This window comes from Mytilus californianus, unplaced genomic scaffold (assembly GCF_021869535.1).
Source record: "Mytilus californianus isolate M0D057914Y unplaced genomic scaffold, xbMytCali1.0.p SCAF_5, whole genome shotgun sequence".
Lineage (NCBI taxonomy): Eukaryota > Metazoa > Mollusca > Bivalvia > Mytilida > Mytilidae > Mytilus > Mytilus californianus.
In genome coordinates, this window is record NW_026262701.1 from 113,532,036 (window position 1) to 113,554,513 (window position 22,478).

Here is a 22,478-nt window from a genome sequence, read left to right on the forward strand (position 1 = left end):
GGTTAAACATGTTTGTGAGCGCTCAACCCTCCCCTAACCTGGGACAGTGGTGTAACAGTACAACATATAGAACAAACTATAAAAATCAGTTGAAAACGGCTTAACTCATCAGATGAATACAAATAGAAATACATCTAACAAAAACACAGAGTGGCCGTGGACGGGTACTTATACATCCCTACAACAAAAAGACACTAAGTACAGATCTGAGGGTGCTCGCAGTTACTGGCAGCTAGTTCAAAGCCAATAACAACTTATGAAAAAAATCATGTATCAAAGACTAAAATATCATGGTCTTAAAGTATAGATTCTATGTACTGACTTTGTTTATCATCTTATTTACGTGTTATAATGTTCTTTTATTTGTCTTTTTAAATTATTAACCTTTACTGTTTAGTCCAGTTTTGGTAATATCCTTTTGGCGTGCCTCGGTACTTATACATCCCGCCATTGTGTTATCGTTCTATGGTCATTTTTTTGTATTCTTGTCTTTCATTTTCGCTTATGTCCTTTGTCTATATGCCATTTTGTTTTTCTTTGTTGACATATTTGTTTCTTTTTATAGTGATTAAGATTATAACACAATGTTGACTGCTGTACCCTATTTTTGACATTTTTACCTATTATGTCTGTTTGTTTTGTTCACACATTGTTGTCAATATAATGGAATTTTATGCGACTTTCATACAAGTGAGAGGTTTAGCTAGCTATAAAACCAGGTTTAATCCACCATTTTCTACATAAGAAAATGCCTGTACCACGTCAGGAATATGACAGTTGTTTTTCATTCGTTTGATGTGTTTGAGCTTTTGATTTTGCCATTTGATAAGGGACTTTCCGTTTTGAATTTTCCTTGGAGTTCGGTATTTTTGTTATTTTACTTTTTGCCATGTGTAATTTTTTTTTTATTATTCTGAAATTTGGATTAAGAGCCCTGGACCAAAAAAAAAAGAACGATCAATAACGTTTTGTGTAAACTGCAATATACGTTTGCTTTAAAGCAGAATAAATTACTAAAAATACTGTAGAAGATGTCAATGTGTGATTTGGGGTCACGAAAGAGGAAAACCGCTAGAGACTCACGGTTGTGACCTTTTGGCATGTATAATGGGTCAGGAGCGTACTCATCAAGGGTAATCCAGACCGCACGGATATCGTATCAGTTTTTATTACTAGCATTATATTTTTGGAGGGGAGTTCAAAATAGTTATCTATGTTCGATAAATGCATGCTAATTTTGGGCCTCAGTATATTGTTTTTAAACTGGAATTCAAATAGAAAATAGACGATACACATTTATATTTCATGGAGTTTGTTACATTCCCCCCTTTTCATTTCATAATGGGGACACTTTTCTACAGTCTCTCATATGCATATAGTTCGCTTGCAAATGCTATTATTCCCTTCAATGTTTCTTCCCCTGACGGGATTATAGTGCTAGCTGGTAGAACAAACCCATGTCGTCCATTATCCCGCAATTCTACAGTATATGAATATTTGATACCAGCGCCACCTTTAGCGAAGTCGTCAGCTCCTCCTGCAGCTGGATCTGTTAATAAAGAACGTATGTCAATCAAGTGGTAAACAACTCATTCCATGTGCTTAAAACATTTCACAATTAACACAAACAACATTTAAAGAATATTATTACTAACTTGTTGTGTACATCTACCTTTATTGATAATCGTGTAGGCATGGAAGCCTATTTATCGCCGCATGTATTGAGCAGAACATATCGTCATTTTACCCGATAAAATATTGATGTTCTTGCCTCAAAACTTTAACAACTTCGTTTTACCGTTACTACCTAGAGAAACATGCACAAACATTGTTAATAAGAACTTTAACATATTATTAATTCTCCAAAGGACTGCACTTTAAACCAAAACTTACATAAATCAGTTGCATCACCACCAGTGGTGTAATGGGCATGATGAGAAGGGTAGATAGCAGCAGCTCCTCTTCCAGCCATATGTTTCTGTAAAAATAAGGTGGAGCATAAACATTTACTTTTCAAGTACTGCATAACATAAGTCTTATCGATCTTAAAGGATAAACAAATCATGTACTTTTCTTTACCGTTAAAATATTCGTCATATATATGGTTTTACAATAACACATCTGTTGCGCCGACGCGCTTTTCTGACAAACAATGCATGCATGAAAGAACTATATTCCAAAACATCAGATGAAACATTTCATTAAGGTTGACTGGGGTATAGAAATATGGTCATTTATGTATTTCTTCATTTCTTCAGCAAGTTCATATGAGGGCGTCGGATTGTGCGGGATGGATAAATACTCAGCAACGTCCGATGGAGTTGGGATCTTTTATTCAATTAATACATGATCATCTTATATTGAGAGTGCAATACTGTCTGCACGTTAAAATATCTTGTAACAACTCTTTGAGGGATCCGTCGTAGGTGAGCTATTACAACGTAAAATATTTCTATCAATCACTTTCCAGGAGCAGCCGATACATTATGCCAATCTGCCTTCTTTCAAGAACTATCAATTTGATCTATTGTTAATTTACTTTCAATTTAAATAAGCTTTAACTATTTGCCACTATATGTTCAACAAACAACAATCAATCAAACGTGGGTAAACTATTAAAATTTATTTTTATAGGAAAATGATGTGTTATATTTGAAATGTAAGATGTACTTTTATATAAAGATTATATAACTGTAACCTTTTATTATAAATACTTTTCCTAATACTTGTATTTTTGTCGTATAAAGGGGTGCTTATTTAGATAGTCTGTTTATCATAGAAACATCTATGTTAGTTAAAAAATGCTTCTTTCAGTAAGATCAATAACGTGTCAACAGGAAGTAGTGAGCAACATTTTAAAATGTAAAGACTGCAAAAACTGTTCTGTACAGCATTGTCATGATTGTTGGATTAGTATTGCCTTAGGTGATTTCCTTTTAAATATGTATTAATATATATTGGTAAATAATATAACAATTATAACTGTAAACCACGTTTAAAATTTTAGAGTGATCAAATAATTTATACTTTCTTCAAATGTTGTTCTCTGAGCATACTGAAATATATTATGCTTTTAAGATATTGTCATTTTGTTTAATGTTTTGTGCTTTTTTATATTACAAAACAATTTAGAATTGAACGTCCATGATATTGAAAAGCAACACGAATCATACCAGATCTGCCAAATCAGAGGGAAGACTAGTAGTATATCCCCATGGCCAAAGCCACAACTGCCCATAAGAGTGCAAATTAAGGTACGCTATTGCTTGACCTCGAAGACTTTGCATCAAATGGCCTGCTGCTAGGGCCTCTGGTTCTGAGAAAGCTTTAGTTCCAGCAAATGTCTCCTCACATTCATCTCTGCTTCCTCCAACCGCTGTAATTTAGAGTTGTGATATTTTACAGTAAAAAATTCTTCTACACGTATTATTACATTAAATTCAAATTGGCAGATACAATGTATTGTTCACATCGTATCAAATCCTGAAAGGAGTGTTAAAAAGGAAATGCTCAATTTGATTTCATCAAATTATACCACAATCAAATAACAAAACATATTTTGACGGTGAAATTTGTAATTAAAGAAGATTGAGTATCGAATAAGGCATGTAGCATTCTTTTACGAAATAGGTACCTTTTATGTTATTGCAATGATACACTAAAACAACAGCAAGTCAGCTTTTGTATAATTCAACTTGATGATGACTTTAATTCTTAGGAAAACACATTAAATTGGTGGTACAACATGTACTCACAATACAATCTGAAACAAAGAATGTGGCACTAACGTAAACCGTTGGTACAACATGTACTCACAATGAAGTCTGAAACAAAGACTATGGCACTAAATAATGTAAACCGGTGGTACAACATGTACTCACAATACAATCTGAAACAAAGAATGTGGCACCAACGTAAACCGACGATACAACATGTACTCACAATGAAGTCTGAAACAAAGAATGTGGCACTAATGTAAACCGGTGGTACAACATGTTATCACAATACAATCTGAAACAAAGAATGTGGCACTAACGTAAACCGGTGGTACAACATGTACTCACAAAACAGTCTGAAACAAAGAATGTGGCACTAACTTAAACCGGTTGTACAACATGTACTCGCAATACAATCTGAAACAAAGAATGTGGCACTAACGTAAACCGGTGGTACAACATGTACTCACAAAACAGTCTGAAACAAAGAATGTGGCACTAACGTAAACCGGTGGTACAACATGTACTCACAAAACAGTCTGAAACAAAGAATGTGGCACTAACGTAAACCGGTGGTACAACATGTACTCACAATACAGTCTGAAACAAAGAATGTGGCACTAACGTAAACCGGTGGTACAACATGTACTCACAAAACAGTCTGAAACAAAGAATGTGGCACTAACGTAAACCGGTGGTACAACATGTACTCACAAAACAGTCTGAAACAAAGAATGTGGCACTAACGTAAACCGGTGGTACAACATGTACTCACAAAACAGTCTGAAACAAAGAATGTGGCACTAACGTAAACCGGTGGTACAACATGTACTCACAATACAATCTGAAACAAAGAATGTGGCACTAACGTAAACGTAATCACAGCATTTATCATGTTTAAAGGACCTTTTATAGCCGACTTTACGGTATGGGTGTTTCTCATTGTTGAAGGCCGTACGGTTGCCCATAATTGCTTACATCCACTTTATTTGAATTTTGGTGGATAGTTGTGTCATTGGCAATCATACCTCATCTCCTTATTTCTATAAAGCTGGTTATGTTGGTCTGTAATGATACATGTAAAAACGAAAGAGAAGAGAGAGTATAGTATTAGTAATCAAAATGAATGACTGATATATCTAAGCTATTAGTTGAAAAACATGCAACATTGTAAGGCATCACCAACCTTCAATACTAGTTAAGTTATGTGCTGCACTCTTAATCAATTAACATTGAAACTTATCTTGACCGATGTCATCTAAAATGATGACCATGAGGTTTATTACCAAAGAGTTGTATTACTTACATGCACACAACTGGAAACAATATCATGTTAGATAAACACCAACAATAAGCTTGGCACACATTTCTGTATGATATAACAGTACAAAATTCTAAACCATACTTGTTAATGATGGTGGCATAGGAGTATACTAAACAGTGGTGGGCGGAGGGGAATCCCCAAATATTATTCGCATCAACAACACGAAAAGCAGACCACAAATGACATTAAATGGTGAAGATTCCGAAAATTGTCGATTCACTTTTTTTTATGGTTTTAAAGAAGTTAGGGACAAAAAACAGGTACCACCATATATAGCGTTGGAAAAGATCATCGTTTTCTAAGGGAATTCTCCAGCATAGCATATAACAAACTAGAAAACATTCTGAGATTATTATAACATGCAAATAACATTAACCGTACCTATTTGTTTGCACCAGATTTCGATAATAATTGTCTCTCCAATGATGCACGAGGCCAAAACATTTGAAAATCCAGAGCTTATTAAAAACAAAGACGAGCTTATAAATCAAAGCTGCCAAATAATTAGTCAAAATACATGTTTGAATATCTAATATAAATGATTGATCTAAAATATGTTGGTAGAACATACAAAAGGAATGGCTCTTGTCCACATACTATAGGTCAGTTATATGTTCAATTAACTTTGCAAGTAGTATAAAAATAAAATACAGTTATCACTATCATGCAACTATTCATCAAAGGCCTGTAAAAGCCCGGATGTATCACGTTATATAACTTGTATAAATAAAACTTTTTGATAATACCTGGATTCCAATGAAATCCAAAATTTCTATTGAGATCAACACCAGTGCATGTTCCTGTTACAGAGTGAGAGGACGCTCGATTCTTTCTCCACATTCTGTTCTGTAATACAAAGGGTATAGTAAAGTATCATGCTTCTCAAACATCGTGTTCAGGAACGTGTACATGATTCGTGTTAAAAAAATCGTTAAAAAACATGTTTAAGATTATGTCTACCACAAAGAGATTGCAATTTGGCCCTATTAGAGAAAAACACACAAGCGACACATCTCGACTACATATTATAATGCGTTTGAATTGTTAAGTTAATTTTATGACGTATTCTCACGAACTGGAGATAATTTGATTTTAACCATTATACCATTTAGTATTCACGTGTATGTATAAGTTAGTTTGTTTGTGTATTTTTCTCAGAATAATAAATGAATAATAAACCCAATAAAATTATTTTTAAATAAATTGCTCAATAATTGTACAGTAGTATATGTGATTTGCAAAAGTTATCAAAATTTAACGTTGTGTCTATGAAAAAAACTTACCTTAATTTAGTGTTTGTAGATTTTATGATTTGACCTTCATAATCTTAGAGACTAAAATCAATTAAAAGACATCCCAGGCAGTGATTTAGTGTTTTAACGCCATGGACAGTCAAAGAAGACATGACTTGTGCAATGCCAACATAAAAGTAATGACAGGCAGTAGGATAGTTAGGATTTTACCTTATGATAAATGTGTATGATGTTATATATAGATAAAACAATTTCTAAATAGAAAATAAACATGGATGTGTATATATACATAAAAAACTATATTCAAAGATCTTATTACAACATTAATAAGATAACCCTTACTAATAAGTTTGTTTAAAGGTTCGATAAGTTTACACGGATCACATAGTGATTTCCGCGCTTTTAGTACAATATAACCGTAAGATTTAGGATGTGAAATACCGTTTTTAATAAGTTTTCTACAGGTACAGCCAAATTTACTAATCAAATATGTGTATCTTTGAAAGAATTTAGTAAATGTTTTAAGTAATTTATGGTAACGAAATCCCTGACTTAATAATTTACCAGTGATGCATTGATTACGTTCGTTAAAATCTATGACATCACTACACACACGGGCATAACGAACGAGTTGGGATATATAAACACCGTATGATGGAGCCAAAGGAACATCGCCGTCTAAAAAAGGAAAATTAACAATAGCGAATGAAAAAACGTCTCTTTTGTCGTAAATTTTTGTATGGAGTTTCCCTATATAAATTGAAATGTCTAAATTTAGAAAAGGACAACTACTGCTGTTTATGTTAGATTTATTTAAAGTAAATTCCTTTGGGGAAATTTCGGTAGTATATTTAGAGAACTCTGGATTATTAAATAAACACATATCATCAAGATAACGGTAGGTATTATTGAATGTGTTAAACAAATGTAACAATGACGTGTCTTTACTGATTTTGGTCATAATCTGGAATTCATATCAATATAGGAATAAATCTGCTATTAAAGGGGCGCAGTTAGTGCCCACAGGAATACCTACTACCTGTCGATACACTGTATTGCCGAAACGTACATATATGTCGTCCAGGAGAAAATTTAAAGCTTCAATCATATCTTCACATTTAACTTACATTCGCACTTTTTCGTTTAATTGCTTGATTAACATAAGTTCTTGTACTTTTTAAAAAAATGACATATATAAGTTTTTGTAGTTTTCATTAATTGACCTACGTAAGTTTTTGTACTTTTCATTAATTGACTTACATTAGTTCTTGTAGTTTGTATTACATGTAATTGACCTACATAAGTTCTAGTATTTTTTATATGTTGACTACCATTATTTCTTTAAGTTTGTACTAATTGAAATACGTCAGTTCTTGTAGTTTGTATTAATTGACTTAAATTAGATATAAGAAGATGTGGTATGAGTGCCAATGAGACAACTCTCCATCCAAGTCACAATTTGTAAAAGTAAATCATTATAGGTCAAAGTATGGCCTTCAACAGAGCCTTGGCTTACACCGAACAGCAAGCTATAAAGGGCCCCCAAAATGACTAGTGTAAAACCATTCAAACAGGAAAACCAACGGTCTAATCTATATAAAAAACGAGAAACGAGAAACACTTATGAACCACATCAACAAACAACAACCACTGAACATCAGGTTCCTGACGTAGGACAGGTGCAAACAAATGCCGCAGGTTTAAACGTTTTAATAGGCGCCAAACTTCACCCTATCTGAAACAATAGTGTAACATCACAACATAGAAAGACACAAATTAGTTTTTTTGTTTGTACTAATTGACCTACATTAGTTCTTTTAGTGTGTACTAATTGACCTACATTAGTTATTTTAGTTTGTACTAATTGACCTACATTAGTTCTTTTGGTTTGTATTAATTGACCTACATTAGTTATTTTAGTTTGTACTTATTGACCTACATTAGTTATTTCAGTTTGTACTAATTGACCTACATTAGTTATTTCAGTTTGTACTAATTGACCTACATTAGTTCTTTTAGTTTGTGTTAATTGACCTACATTAGTTATTTTAGTTTGTACTTATTGACCTACATTAGTTATTTTAGTTTGTACTAATTGACCTACATTAGTTCTTTTGGTTTGTATTAATTGACCTACATTAGTTATTTTAGTTTGTACTTATTGACCTACATTAGTTATTTCAGATTGTACTAATTGACCTACATTAGTTATTTCAGTTTGTACTAATTGACCTACATTAGTTCTTTTGGTTTGTATTAATTGACCTACATTAGTTCTTTTAGTTTGTACTAATTGACCTACATTAGTTATTTCAGTTTGTACTAATTGACCTACATTAGTTATTTCAGTTTGTGTTAATTGACTTACATTAGTTATTTTTGTTTGTGTTAATTGACTTACATTAGTTCTTGTAGCTTGTATAAATTGACTTACATTAGTTCTTGTAGCTTGTATAAATTGACTTTAATTAGTTCTTGAAGGTTATATCAAATTACTTACATAAGTTCTTGTTGTTTTTATCAGTTGACTTACATTTGTTCTTGAGTACTCATATCCATCTGGATTCATCAGTGGCAAAAGGTACCAGTCAAATTTCTGTAACATTGAAGTTATCTCCGGATTGTTATCAGGATTCATGGCGAGCTAAATGGTAACAAAATAAAATAACATTGATATTGAGTGACATGTTACGTCATACACAATTTATATCATAAAACATTCAGTACTGACCATACACATTAATTCAAAAGCATTATTAAAATTAACATATTTATGTTGATATGTGAAACAATAAAATGCGATATGATATTTTATGGTCATTGATTGCTGATAATTCCCTTTAACGGTTAAAAATATTACCAAATATCAAGTAATACCATAATATACATCTATTACTTGTTTTAACAATATCTCATAAACCCATTGCTCGTTATTCTTCATGAGAACAAACCTGGTCAATCAAGTACATTACAACAGCAGTAGAAATCCATTCTCTGGCATGTATACCTCCGTCAATTATTATCGCTTTCTTTGATCCCCCTGAGCTAATCTGTACAAACGAAAATAACATAATAATTATAAAATAACTAATAAAAGAATTCACTGAGTGACCGAACAACAAATTTATTTACGATGTGCGTTGCTCATGAGGTAATTATCAGTGTTATTTCGGTCATATGTTAAATATTTTTGGATATATGAATTCTTCGTTAAGTTTTCTTACTATTACACTTCTCATGGGCTTTAAAATGGAAATAAAGTATAAAACACATGGAACTATATCTTTTTCTGCGCATTCCCAATTCGTTATGATGCAACTTATCGACAATGTCTTTACAACACCCATTGTTGTATGACGTCAGAGTAGTAAAATTATCGGATTTATTTCACATGGGAAGTTATCGGGGTTTTTGTTTAAAACTTGGAAATAGCGGTATTTCATTACAACCGATGTAATAAAGATCTTTAATTAACAATAGCTTTAGTTATAACTCAATACATTTTAAAAGAGAGGCGAACGATACCAAAGGGATATTCAAACTCGAAGGTCAAAACCAAAGCATGAAAAGGAAAAAAGACGAAAAGACTAACGACAGTACACAACATACAACATACAACATACAACATAGAAAACTAAAGACTGAGCAACACGAACCCTGGGGAAAAAACTGGGGTTGATCTCAGGAGCTCCGGAATATGGCACCGGTCGTGTTGCTCATGTAAGTACAAACTCGGAGGTACAAAATGTAGTCTAATTCGGTTGGTAACTTTCGAAAAAAATGAGGACTGGATTGCAATTTAAACTGTTAAATTGAAAAACATATTCACTGCATTTATTTAAGGAAATTCAAAAGGTAATCAATCCAGTCGTACCGTATTTGTATCTGTTGTAATTGTAACAAGGAAAACGTATAATTTCTCCACTCAATATAGTTAATATATTTTACCCTAACAGTCTGTGCTTTATCAAACCTGAATTACGGACCGTTGCTTAGTAAGAGCCTGAAAATACTTTGCTAAAAAGTTAAGATGTATACCTGCTCACAGACAAAATTAAGCGAAGTGTTTACAATACACCAGTTTATTATATACACTTGTAAATGATGACAATGTAATTATAAAAATTCGAGGAATGATTATTGAGACGCAAAATAAACAGTCAATTTGGCTTCTTTTAACTCTAGAAAAACAGTTTAGTGTACTATATAAGTAAAACATAAATAGGCAAGCACCTACTGAACAAAACGTCCAATTCAGGTGTTTTTTTTTCACACCGCTATTGTTTTTTTTACTTACCTTCAAATACTTGATAGACCTTCCTTGTACACTATGACCCGCAGTATGGACGGTTGCGTATCTGGATGCTAATGCCACGGCATTTAAATGATTGGAGATCTATTGTGTAAAGACAAGTTATTAAATCAACTATTTTGCTTACTTTAATAAGTAAAGTATATAACTTTATTTTGCCTTTTAAGATTTAGATAAACAACTTATGAAATAAGGGTTGTGGGCTTAACGAAATTATTTAAATCACGATATCAGTGATTCATCTAGACTTGAGGAGCATTAGGTAAATTTCTAATTTTTTATAAAAAAAAATCTCTTCAGGATACTTTTTAAGATTTTACTTAAATTTTCAAATTCCGTCAGAACATTTGAAGAGAACAATGTGCAAATTTCTTGTTATCGATACACTACTAGATCACTGGATAGTTTGTGTTTAAATTCACGACAAGATTTTTTCGGTCTTAGATCTAAGAACACCAGAATAGTCATCTGATATGTCTGTCATGTTTCACATTGTGTCAAATCTTTTAAAAGATTATTTTAGAAATTTGACGACATAATTTACATAATACAGTTCCTTTATACGTTACTGTAGAAGTGTTTACTGAATAAAGTACATATCGTTACATAAAGCTAAATGAACATAACTATGTATAAATATAAAAAAAAGGAGATGAGGTATGATTGCCAATGACACAACTATCCACCAAAGTTCAAATGAAGTGGATGTAAGCAATTATAGGCATGCAACCGTACGGCCTTCAACAATGAAAACAACCCATGTATGGTCGGCTATAAAAGACCCCGACATGAAAAATATGAAACAATTCAATTGAGAAAACTAACGGCCTAATTTATAAAGGATATTCTGGAACGATAAATGTTCTCTTTGTCGTCAATTTCGAAACAGAATTTTCCCTGTGAAAAAAACAAAAAACAAAAAACAAATCCCAGGATCTGAAAAGAGACCATTTTTGCACTTATAAATTACTTTATAGTACTATATGCTGTTAGCTTTAGTCCATCTATTCACTTATTTTATTTTAACAAAATATAGTGAACGGGGTTGAATTCTTTTGTTCTAGAAGCAAGTAAAAAACATATTGTCCACATGTTATAATTACCTGATAGCTAGAATGGTAATGTGACAAACTGAAACTCGCTGATGCTCTAGCTTTTACGTGTGACGTATGACTATTTTCATTTTCTATAAGTCTGAAAGAGTATAAGTATTCATATTCTAGAATGACTGTAATGACCTTTTATTATAATAATAATAAAACAAATGTCATTTTTATTTAAAGTGAGCAACAGGTATATGTAGTATTTTTTTCTATAGCCCCAACTTTCCATGTTGTAATAACAGAGACGAGTCTTCTATTTGTGGTAACAATATATACGTTGTTTACTGAATAAATCTGTTGGTTTATGTGACGTGGCGATAAACATTTAGTAGATATAAAATACCTGTCCCAAGCGTGGCGATAAACATTTAGTAGATATAAAATACCTGTCCCAAGCGTGGCGATAAACATTTAGTAGATATACAATACCTGTCTCAAGCTTCTCTTCTTGTTTGTTATTGACAGTGTCTCAAGTCAGTAACCTTTTTTGTCGCTGTGTCGTCGTGTAAGTATGACAGGAACTTTAGTGCCTAAGTACACCCGTGGCTTTTTGGGGATTTGTGTTGCTCAATCTTTTTACAGCGTAACTGTTTTGTGAATTGTTGGTTGTCTGTTCCTCTGTTATATTTTACCGATGTTTATCAAATTTTCGGCGACTAAGGCTTTTTTATTGCACCTCCGGTTTTGTCTCCACATATTTACACTGTTTTCAATTTATTGAATTTTGTTTCGTAGATTCTGTTAAATTAATCTCAAAACTATCTGCGTAGGTGCCTATGAGCATGACAACTTGTTTCACGTTTCAATTGTCTTGCATTTGTCATGCGGTATGGGTTTTCTCATTTTTGAAGGCCGTCCGGCAATCAATAGTTGTTAACTTCTACGTTATTTGGTCTCTGGTGGAATGTTGTCTCATTGGCAATCATACCACATCTTCTTATTTCTATATTAATATCTTGTCGATAATAATAGCTTTAGTGTGACTTTTGGATAATTAGGTAAATATGTTTGGGTAAAGATTTTTGGTATTGACGTTGTTACATTAATTCTTATGCTACATTTCTCTCCGTTCATAGATATAGAACATAATATAGTCCAAACATATATCCTGACTTAATGGTCAGTGTATAAAGTATGTAACTATACTAAAACAAACGTTTGGCTATATTTGGTTTTCTTTCTCGGGCTTACCTGAAGATGACAGAAAGAGATTCCCCTATTCATTTTGTTTATCTCTAATTTTTTACATTTCAAGGTTCAATCCATGTCATATAATTTGTTCTAAGTGATTTCAGTCCTCGTCCTGAATATGCATGAAATATTTGCCACTGGACGTCATTATTATTTCTGTAGTCGCATTGACGTTTACCTTGTATAAGCGGGGAAGGTGGGCACTTTCTATGTACTGAGTTTTAGGAATTAGTCGCTGGAATAGGTCACTATTTCAAGCTAAGTAGTATAAGATAAGGACGAGAAATAATCTAATTCAGATTACATATATGACGATATTATATGCTAAGTATCTGAAACTACTAAATCATTTGTCAGTATTTGTTAAAAATGTGATTAAAACCACAGACGTAAAGGCATTAGATATTTGTCAAATCTATTTTAACGCAATGAAATAGCGTGATATAGCTATATGGGTCTATTTTTTGCTAAAAAATATATGATACTGGGGTATATAATTTTAAAGATTCAAAATATTTGAAACGGGTGGGGTACTGGATGTGTCATCTACTCACCCCTACAATAAAAGGAATGAAGTAGCCCCCGGGCCTACATGTATATCTCATTGTATTCATAATCCTCCCATAGGTTCATCCAATTTCAGGACTATTGTTAACAGTTTTATATCATTTAACTTTATATACATGTAGTTTTTGAAGTTGGATCTTTGATAGTCGATGTTAAGTTCATTCACCAACTATAGTATTTATAAAAAAGAAGATGTGGTATGATTGCCAATGAGACAACTCTCCACAAGAGACCAAATGACACAGAAATTAACAACTATAGGTCACCGTACGGCCTTCAACAATGAGCAAAGCCCATACCGCACAGTCAGCTATAAAAGGCCCCGAAATGACAATGTAAAACAATTCAAACGAGAAAACTAACGGCCTAATTTATGTACAAAAAATGAACGAAAAACAAATATGTAACACATAAACAAATGACAACCACTGAATTACAGGCTCCTGACTTGGGACAGGCACATACATACAGAATGTGGCGGGGTTAAACATGTTAGCGGGATCCCAACCCTCCCCCTAACCTGGTGCAGTGGTGTAACAGTACAACATAAGAACGAACTATAGAAATCAGTTGAAAGAGGCTTAACTCATCAGATGGATAAAAATACAAGAATATTTGTTCCTCTTGTAGCACATATGGTGTGACTGGGTGTACAATAAAATATTTAAATCATTAAATCTGTACTTGAGAGCGATTTAGTTCTTGACATATCTTATGGACCAGTTCTATTGTTGAAAACAATACACTTAACCATTGCTGTTTTTGTGTTCTTCTTGTCGTTTAGTTGCTGTCCCTCATTCCCAAATCTCATTTTAATTATCTTTACTTCAACTTTTGATCATATTATCATGACAAATTGAATACATGTATATTATATTACTTTTGAAGATCTTCAATCCATGTCATATAATTTGTTCCCAGTGATTTTAGTTCTGTAACAAATTCCTTGAGGTTGTGTGCGTCAACATGAATATCCAGTGTACTGTTGAGAGACTTCGGTATTTTCCAAATATCAACCTATAATAATAGTTCAGTACGTGTCATACATTTTATCTATTCAAACAGAATGTGTAATGTTAACTCTTATTATCTAAACGGAAGCGACGGATGTCATTAGCTACTGAACTATCAGGTGCATATGGACTCACGCCATATTTTAGTGGGATTCGTGTTGCGTCATCTTTACTTTATTTTATAAACATAGGGGATGTGGTATGAATGCTAATGAGACAACTATCCACCAGAGTTTAAATGACGTGGATGTACGGCCTTCATCAATGTGCATTGTTGTGTGGTAGCTGATTGCCTATTTGTCGTTTTTCATTTAGACATGGTGTTACCAGTTTTTCATCGACGGACGGTTTTTGATTGACCCATTTTTCTAAACTCAGAACGTGAATTAAGGTAGAATTAACCTGCTTACCCTAACCTTACTTCAACATGGAGTATTTGTGAGATATCTTTTCTTTTTATCCATGATTTTATCCATCTGATATCTTCCGCATAACCTCTTATGTGTCTTTTCTATCGTCATAAAACTACTAAAATATTTAGGATCGTAGGTTATATTGTCATAATTATAAGTGTAAACTAATCATTATCAATATGTATGCTCAGGTGTTGTTTTTCTGTTTCCTGATTATTTTTCGTACAACGCATTCAGCTAACAGCCTCAGATACATTACATATTTTAACAGTTTTCTATTTAATAGTATTGAAAATTAAAAAAAAAAACAAGAATATCGAACTATATATACTAACATTGTATTTTTTACCCAGGTCTACAATTTTCAGAATTTCATCCGAACTCTTTGGTAAAATGCGAAGCACCTGATTCCTGAAAAGACAACATTCAGGAATCAAATATAAGTCTTGACTTAGACTAAGTCTAAAGTTACAGAATGATATAGATTTTGAATTTCATGTCCTTGTTTTATCCAATTATTTATTGTTATTATTAATATTATTATTATTATTATTATTATTATTTGTAATATTATTATTATTATTATTATTATTATTAATATTATTATTATTATTATAATAATAATAATTATTATTATTATTATTATAATAATAATAATAATAATAATATTAATAATAATAATATTATTATTATTATTATTATTATTATTATTATTATCATGTAGCAATCAGAGTTTCCAATCAAAAACTTTGTACAAAAGAAAGATTTTTCAAAGTCATCTGCTTTCAATATCAAAAGTTTTTTTTTGTCTGTCATGAATATGTTTTCTTCGAGGAAAGGACCTCAGACATAAAAATATTTTTTTAATGTATTCATAATAAAATTTCTAAGGCCGATCACTACATACCATGTGTGCATGATTCAAAATAACTCTTGTGGTACCCTCATTCAAAACTAACATTACAACTTAATACAACTGACGTACCCATCAAATCTTTTCTTTCTAGATGGTAGTCCGTGTGTTAATGTAACTCCCAACAGCAACAAAGGGAAGAAATTCCTCATGCTGAAAACACGACGCAATGTATAATAAAGTCATATAAACTCAAAAGGTATTGAAAATAGTATTCACATATTGTTTTTCTCTTTTAATTTCCAATGTTTGAGGTAAAGGAGGAGAAGATGTCGAATGGCGATCAAAAAAATTATGTGGAAGAAAAACAGAGATCACCATTGCAAAACGAAATACGACAAAAACAAACGATAGACCTGGGGTCAGTTTCACAAAGCTGTCTTAGGATGGTCTTACGACATATCTTAGTCCTAAGTTGGTTTCACAAAGTGGTTCTAACTTAGGACATCTCTTAAAGTTGGTCATAAAGTTAGAACTACACGATGATGATGATGGATGGCTGCTTAACGTCCAGTGGCAAATTAATATGCATATTCAGGACGAAAACATGTTAATGTAATATAGATATTTTCCCTGCTTTGTACTAGACCGACACGCTGAGCCGAATTTTTAACGTGCTAGTTCACAAGGTCACAGTCCAAAGGAAGACATGTCACCCTACCCCGACACATTATTCTCACTCCGAGCCGACCAGTCTTTGCTCTTATTCTTATTGTCACGTGCTTAGCGGAGAAGCAGCAATACCAATTTTTAAGTCTTTGGTTTGACCCGGCAGGGGTTCGAACCCACGACCTCTCGCACTCGAGGCAAACACGCTACCACGAGACCATCGAGGCGATAGGACGACATTAGAGATGTCTTATGATGGTCTTAGGATATCAAAACAGTTTGAAGCTCTAATTCTGTGGAATTATGACTCTTTTTCCTGCTCATAACTAAATCTTTATAGGTTTTGACGGAAAATCAAAATGATTTATCAACAATGAACATTCGATATATTTATAGCAAGAATGCACGATTTTATCCTTTAACCTTAATATAAACGATACAGTGACAAATTGAATTTAACTCACTTGTACAAAAAAAAAATATCATAACTTTATTTTTTTCCCTCCATTTTGTATTTGAATTTTCATATGTATATTGGTGTATTATTAATCGATTATTTTTATAAATTACACTAGTATTTTATATTAATTTTGCAAATTATCTAATTATGGAATATAGTAATTTATGGGAAACAACTACTACATGAATTTTTCCATAAATCCATGTTAATATTTAAAAATTTAAAGAACTTGCGACAGGTTTAGGATGTCTTTGCTAAGATCATCTTAAGACAGCTTCGAAGCGAGGTCTGAGATATGTCATAAGATAGTCATAAGGGGATCATAAGACATGTCTTAAGATACATCTTATGACAAGTTTTAGGATAGATTCGTGAAACCTCCCCCAGAAAACCAGGAATTAACAACCCAAACCACACCAAAATACGGGGGAGGGGCCAGGATGATTCGAAATGCTAAAACAATACCACATAAAACCCTCACCCCCCCCCCCCCCTTTTTTACTTACAAAGAAAAGAACGTGTAGTGAAACAGTAAATCAAACACAGAAGTTAATCATAACACACATAATAAAATAGACCTCAAAAGATATATTTTGTAAATGGTATAGATTTTTTTAATGCTAGTTGCATGTTTGTTACGAGTTGCAAAATATCATACATTTTAGACCGGGTGTTCCGAAGGAAAACTCCGGTTATGAAAATGGTTAAGTACGAAGAGTGGGCGGGCGGTTGGCTGCTGCTAACAGTTTCAATGCAATTACCTTGTGAACCGTTTAACTAATGCTTTTCGAATTTTAATATGTTGGTACTGATGACAAAATGGAAGTCAAGTTCGGTATTGACGATTTTACCTTTACAATTCAAGAGTTATGGTTCTTGATAAATTGGAAAATCACCTATGTCGTATGAATGCAATAACTTGTGAGCTGTTCAATTAATGCTTTTCAAAGGCGAAAGCAAAAGTAGACAATAAGCTGATTATGCGGAATGGGTTTTGCTTATTGTTGAAGGCCGTCCGGTGACATATAGTTGGTAACTTTTATATCATTTGGTCTCTGGTCGAGAGTTTACTCAATGGCAATCATACCACATCTTCTTATTCTTATAATAATTAAGATATTTCAAAAGACAACTCCAAATACTGACGAAGTTCCTCACCGACACATGAACATATAAAAATAAGGAGATGTGGTATGACAACTATCCACCAGAGTTAAAAAGAAGTGGATGTAAGTAGTTAAAGGTAACAGTACGACCTTCAACAATGAGAAAACTCCATACTGTATAGTCAGCTATAAAAGGCCCCGACATGAAAAATATGAACCAATTCAATTGAGAAAACTAAGGACCTAATTCATAACAAAAAATTTTACGAAAAACAAATATAGCAGATATGAACCAACGACAACCATAGTTTATCGTGATGGTAATGCTCCTCCTCCCACTTTTTATAATCAATTTGTTATGTTTACTTTGTGAATGAATCGCATATGGGTGATATCTATTTTAAAATGAAATATATTTATATCCCAAAGTAACGTAACTTCTTATCTGAATCAGATATAAACTATATATATATATATACATAAAGTGCCTAGAAAATGAACCTAACAATGTTTGAGTAGATTTGATTCTTTACTTCTTCCCCAATGGGGGCTGGAACCTGTACTTTCCACTTTTACGACAACACCGCCTAGCATTGCGAAGACGCCTTATCACCTCCTCTTACTATAAATATATATATATGAGGTCTTCCCTAAAAAGATATTTTACACATAATATCGTTTTAGTATTAGTAGAGCCTTGGTTCATACCTAAATATTACTGACAAGATCTCAGAAGAGGCGTTTTGTTATTTTTCGCAGTTTTGCACTAAATGCGAGAGAAGTCTGATGCCCTAATGCAGACATGCGAAACAAATTTAAAACTAAAAATACTGATATTCGAAAGTCTTATTATCATGCGAAAGGTTTAATTTGATAGATCAATAACCTTTTTTTTGATTTTCGAATTCAAGGGTCTACAAAAGTGGCAGTATCATACATTCACCTTCTCCTTCAAAGAAATTATCATCGTAAGTTAATTAATTCTGCATTTAAAAGAGTTTGACTCTTTAGAACTTAAGATATACCGGATGGAATGTTATTGTTTGGTGGGTGTATGAGGGCGACGACATTTTCTATGGTACTCGCCGGATCCTTTAAATATCACTTCCTGGTTAACTTGGTTAATTGCAACGTTTTGTTCTTTGAACAGCAGCAAAAAAAAAGAAATTTTTTAATAGATTAAGGGTCATTGATTGTTCTGAATAATAATAAAGATATGATAAATTTACACATACCTGATCAAATAAAATGTCCAAAGTAACGTAACTTCTTATCAGGATCAGATATAAACTATTCAAATGTAAGTTGGCAGTCAAAAGGTCAGACACCTCGTGACGCTCTAATAGTCAAATATCTTGATTTCGTTCAGAAGAAATTAATGTTTTGTCTTTTATTATTTCCCCCTTTTTAATCACGAAATTGAGACGAGATAAACGAAACATGATGTTTGCAGAGAAATCAATGCTGTCAATTAATTTGTGAAAAGGACTAAAGCCCTTTGGGAAGAATTAAAGTAAGACAAAATACAGCATGAGAACGATACGCTCCCATATATATTTCAATTATTCAATGCAATTAAACTTGCGGTTAACAGTAAGTTACCAAATGGATAATTTGGTAAATGATCGATTCATGAAGGAACAGATAGTGAAAATAATTTATTATCCTTTCCTGTCATATGTTGATTTCAATTAGGTAATTGTTGTATTGTTCTTATTTCATTTACACATACATAGTACAAGCACTGTAACTATGCAATCATCTGATCAAACTCCTTTTGAATGCAAATATGTAAAGGACGTGTTTCTTTTTTTTTTTCTTTAATGTTCAGAAATATTTATGCATATTATGAAAAACGTTTTGTCTCGCATTTGAACATGATAACTGGTCCCAAAAAACACACACAAACGCACTTGATTCAGTATCATGTACTTATGACAAGACATTTTCGAAACAGCACAGAACACACTTTCTCCTACAAACATCCGTCATTGGCACTAAAGAAAACAAAAGAATGTGCTCACCACTATGAAGAGGACAAAGAATATTTCATTTCTATTGAAGGCCCCGAAGGGCATAAACATTTGTAGTAATAATAACATAAATAATGTGAGATTAAAACAAAATGATATTCAATAAAATCAAGTGATTTAATATTATTATTGACTGGCTGAGTCGCTCCTTCACTGTATAATCTGTAACTGCCTAAATATAAGATAACCTGCTCAATGCGATCCTCCCTTATCTCTATAACTAATGTAAGGTAATGTTATATAAATGTAAAACTGTAATTACAGAACGAAAAAACGAGAAAAATAGAATAATAATAGATGTGTTTGACCAACTTGTTTTTCGTTTTTTTTTTTTTTTTTTCTTATTTGAGTTACCTTTTCCTAAAATGTATGCTTTACATGTTTAACCCCGCCACATTCTTTGTGTGCCTGTCCCAAGTCAGGAGCCTGTATCTCAGTGGTTGTCGTTGGTTCATATCCGTCATATTTGTTTTTCGTAAATTATTTTATAATAAATTAGGCCGTTAGTTTTCTCAATTGAATTGTTTCATATTTTTCATATCGAGGCCTTTTATAGCCGGCTATACGGTATGGGTTTTTCTCAATGTTGAAGGCCGTACGGTTGCCTATAATTGCTTACATCCACTTCATTTGAACTTTGGTGGATAGTTGTCTCATTGGCAATCATACAACGTCTCCTTCTTTTTATATTTAGTACTTAGGACAAATATGTTCATGTGTGTTTTGAGATCTCTACGTATCTGAAACCAAATGCTTCATCCAGTTTGATTAAAACTAATTGCCTGACGATTAAATAAAAGTTTCTTTGCAAATGGACAGTTCTAATCATTCAATAGGTTAAATACGTCAATTGACCTCAGTTCATTAAATTGTCATAATTTGAGAGAAACAATTTGGATTGAACTTTTGAAGTGAATAAAACAAACTTCTCTTGTCAAGAACATAAGTAATATAAGGATATCTTTTCTAATGGTTTACTTAAATAAGGAGATTTTTGAAGTTTTATCTAGAAAAAAGTACGGAATACTTCGGAGATCTCTTCGATGGATAATTTTTTGGCGTTTATTCTAAAATACACACGAAATGTTTATACATTAATTTATAACGAGTCTATGCATTTTAGATTATTTCTTTAGGATTTTTTATAATTTGGATAAACTTTTTTTTAAAAGTATGTTATAAATAAAATATGAGATTTTGCGTTAAATTGGTGAATGAGAATTCGCAAACGATTTTTCGAAATACTACGGATTTAGTGCCCCGGGAATGAATTGCCTTAGCTGTATTTGGCAAAATCTTTCGGAATTGTGAGTCCTCAATGCTCTTCAACTTCGTACTTTATTTGGCCGTTTTAACTTTTTTTATTCGAAAGTCACTGATGAGTCTATTGTAGACGAAAAGCGCGTCTGGCGTACAATATTTTAATCCTGGTATATATGATGAGTTTATTGATATATTTCTATGTTTGTGTTAAAATTTGGATTATATATGTTTTTATGTTTACAGTTGTTTCAGTCAGTTTTTATATTTACATATTTGCCGGTTGTGTACTAACAGATGGTATATACATGTTTTTATGTTTACAGTTTGTATCTGCATGTATTTGTTTTTACAGATGAGATGGTTTATAAATTAAGTCGACAGTAGCTTACCGATGTTCAAAATTCATTAAAACATTAAAAATCTAGGCCACGAACAAAAACTGAGGTAATCGCATGAACTCATGTGAGTTGACAGGGTAATCGCATGAACTCATGTGAGTTGACAGGGTAATCGCATGAACTCATGTGAGTTGACAGGGTAATCGCATGAACTCATGTGAGTTCACAGGGTAAGCGTCTACTGTTATGTATGCATCACCCGCCATGCGAATTCACATGCAGTCAAACTGTTACACTCGGGAATAGGACGCAATTAGTTTACATATTAGACGACGACATGTATAGTTATCTAAACATTTCGCTTGTGAGCTGTGACACCGACACATCGTATCGGTCAACTAATAAATGATGGTGACCGTAGTGTCGATTTCAGTCGTTCTTCCTTATAACTATGTTAGAGCTGTTTTGTGTAAGAAGCACGAGCTGTTTTGTGTAAGAAGCACACCTGTATATATCTGTTATATCAAATTTACTATTAACTACGAAAACTTTTGTTGTTTGCGTCTTTGTTAGATTTATTTGTATGTATTTTTGTTTTAATTATTTAGTCAGTTGTGTTGTATGTCTGTATTGTATGTTTACACAGTTTGGCTGCTGGATCTCAATTATTGTCACATTCACCTATTATGTCTGTTTGGGTGGCTCACCCAATTTTGTAAATATAACGGATAAATAAACAACCGTGATGCATGTAAGAGGTTTACCTAGCTATAAAGCCAGGTTTAACCCACCATTTGAGAGGCTTGTATAGGGTATATTGGGATACGGGATATTTGCCATTTATTTGTCCTAAAAATAAATGGG

General features: G+C 32.7%; 1 protein-coding gene across 1 annotated transcript; it reads right to left on the minus strand.

Annotated features, from left to right (window-relative positions):
* Nucleotides 1-1,282: 1,282 nt before the first annotated feature.
* Nucleotides 1,283-19,337, minus strand: LOC127700686 (carboxypeptidase B-like). The gene is made up of 12 exons (XM_052204284.1): nt 19,216-19,337; nt 15,878-15,958; nt 15,228-15,303; nt 14,347-14,483; nt 11,709-11,799; nt 10,591-10,689; nt 9,245-9,343; nt 8,827-8,937; nt 5,787-5,886; nt 3,174-3,376; nt 1,894-1,978; nt 1,283-1,549 (listed from the first exon to the last, which is right to left on the minus strand). The coding sequence occupies exons 2-12, from the start codon at nt 15,955-15,957 to the stop codon at nt 1,356-1,358; spliced, it is 1,275 nt and encodes a 424-aa protein (XP_052060244.1). The 5' UTR covers nt 15,958; nt 19,216-19,337; the 3' UTR covers nt 1,283-1,355.
* Nucleotides 19,338-22,478: the final 3,141 nt, after the last annotated feature.

What these genes read in the sequence shown, in the direction of transcription:
- LOC127700686 (XM_052204284.1), bottom strand. Translation starts at nt 15,957, where the DNA reads ATGAGGAATTTCTTCCCTTTGTTGCTGTTGGGAGTTACATTAACACAC. An exon ending in ATTACCATTCTAGCTATCAG is followed by an intron (nt 10,690 to 11,708) that starts GTAATTATAACA and finishes TTTACACAATAG; the next exon opens with ATCTCCAATCATTTAAATGC. An exon ending in TAATGTACTTGATTGACCAG is followed by an intron (nt 8,938 to 9,244) that starts GTTTGTTCTCAT and finishes GTTACCATTTAG; the next exon opens with CTCGCCATGAATCCTGATAA.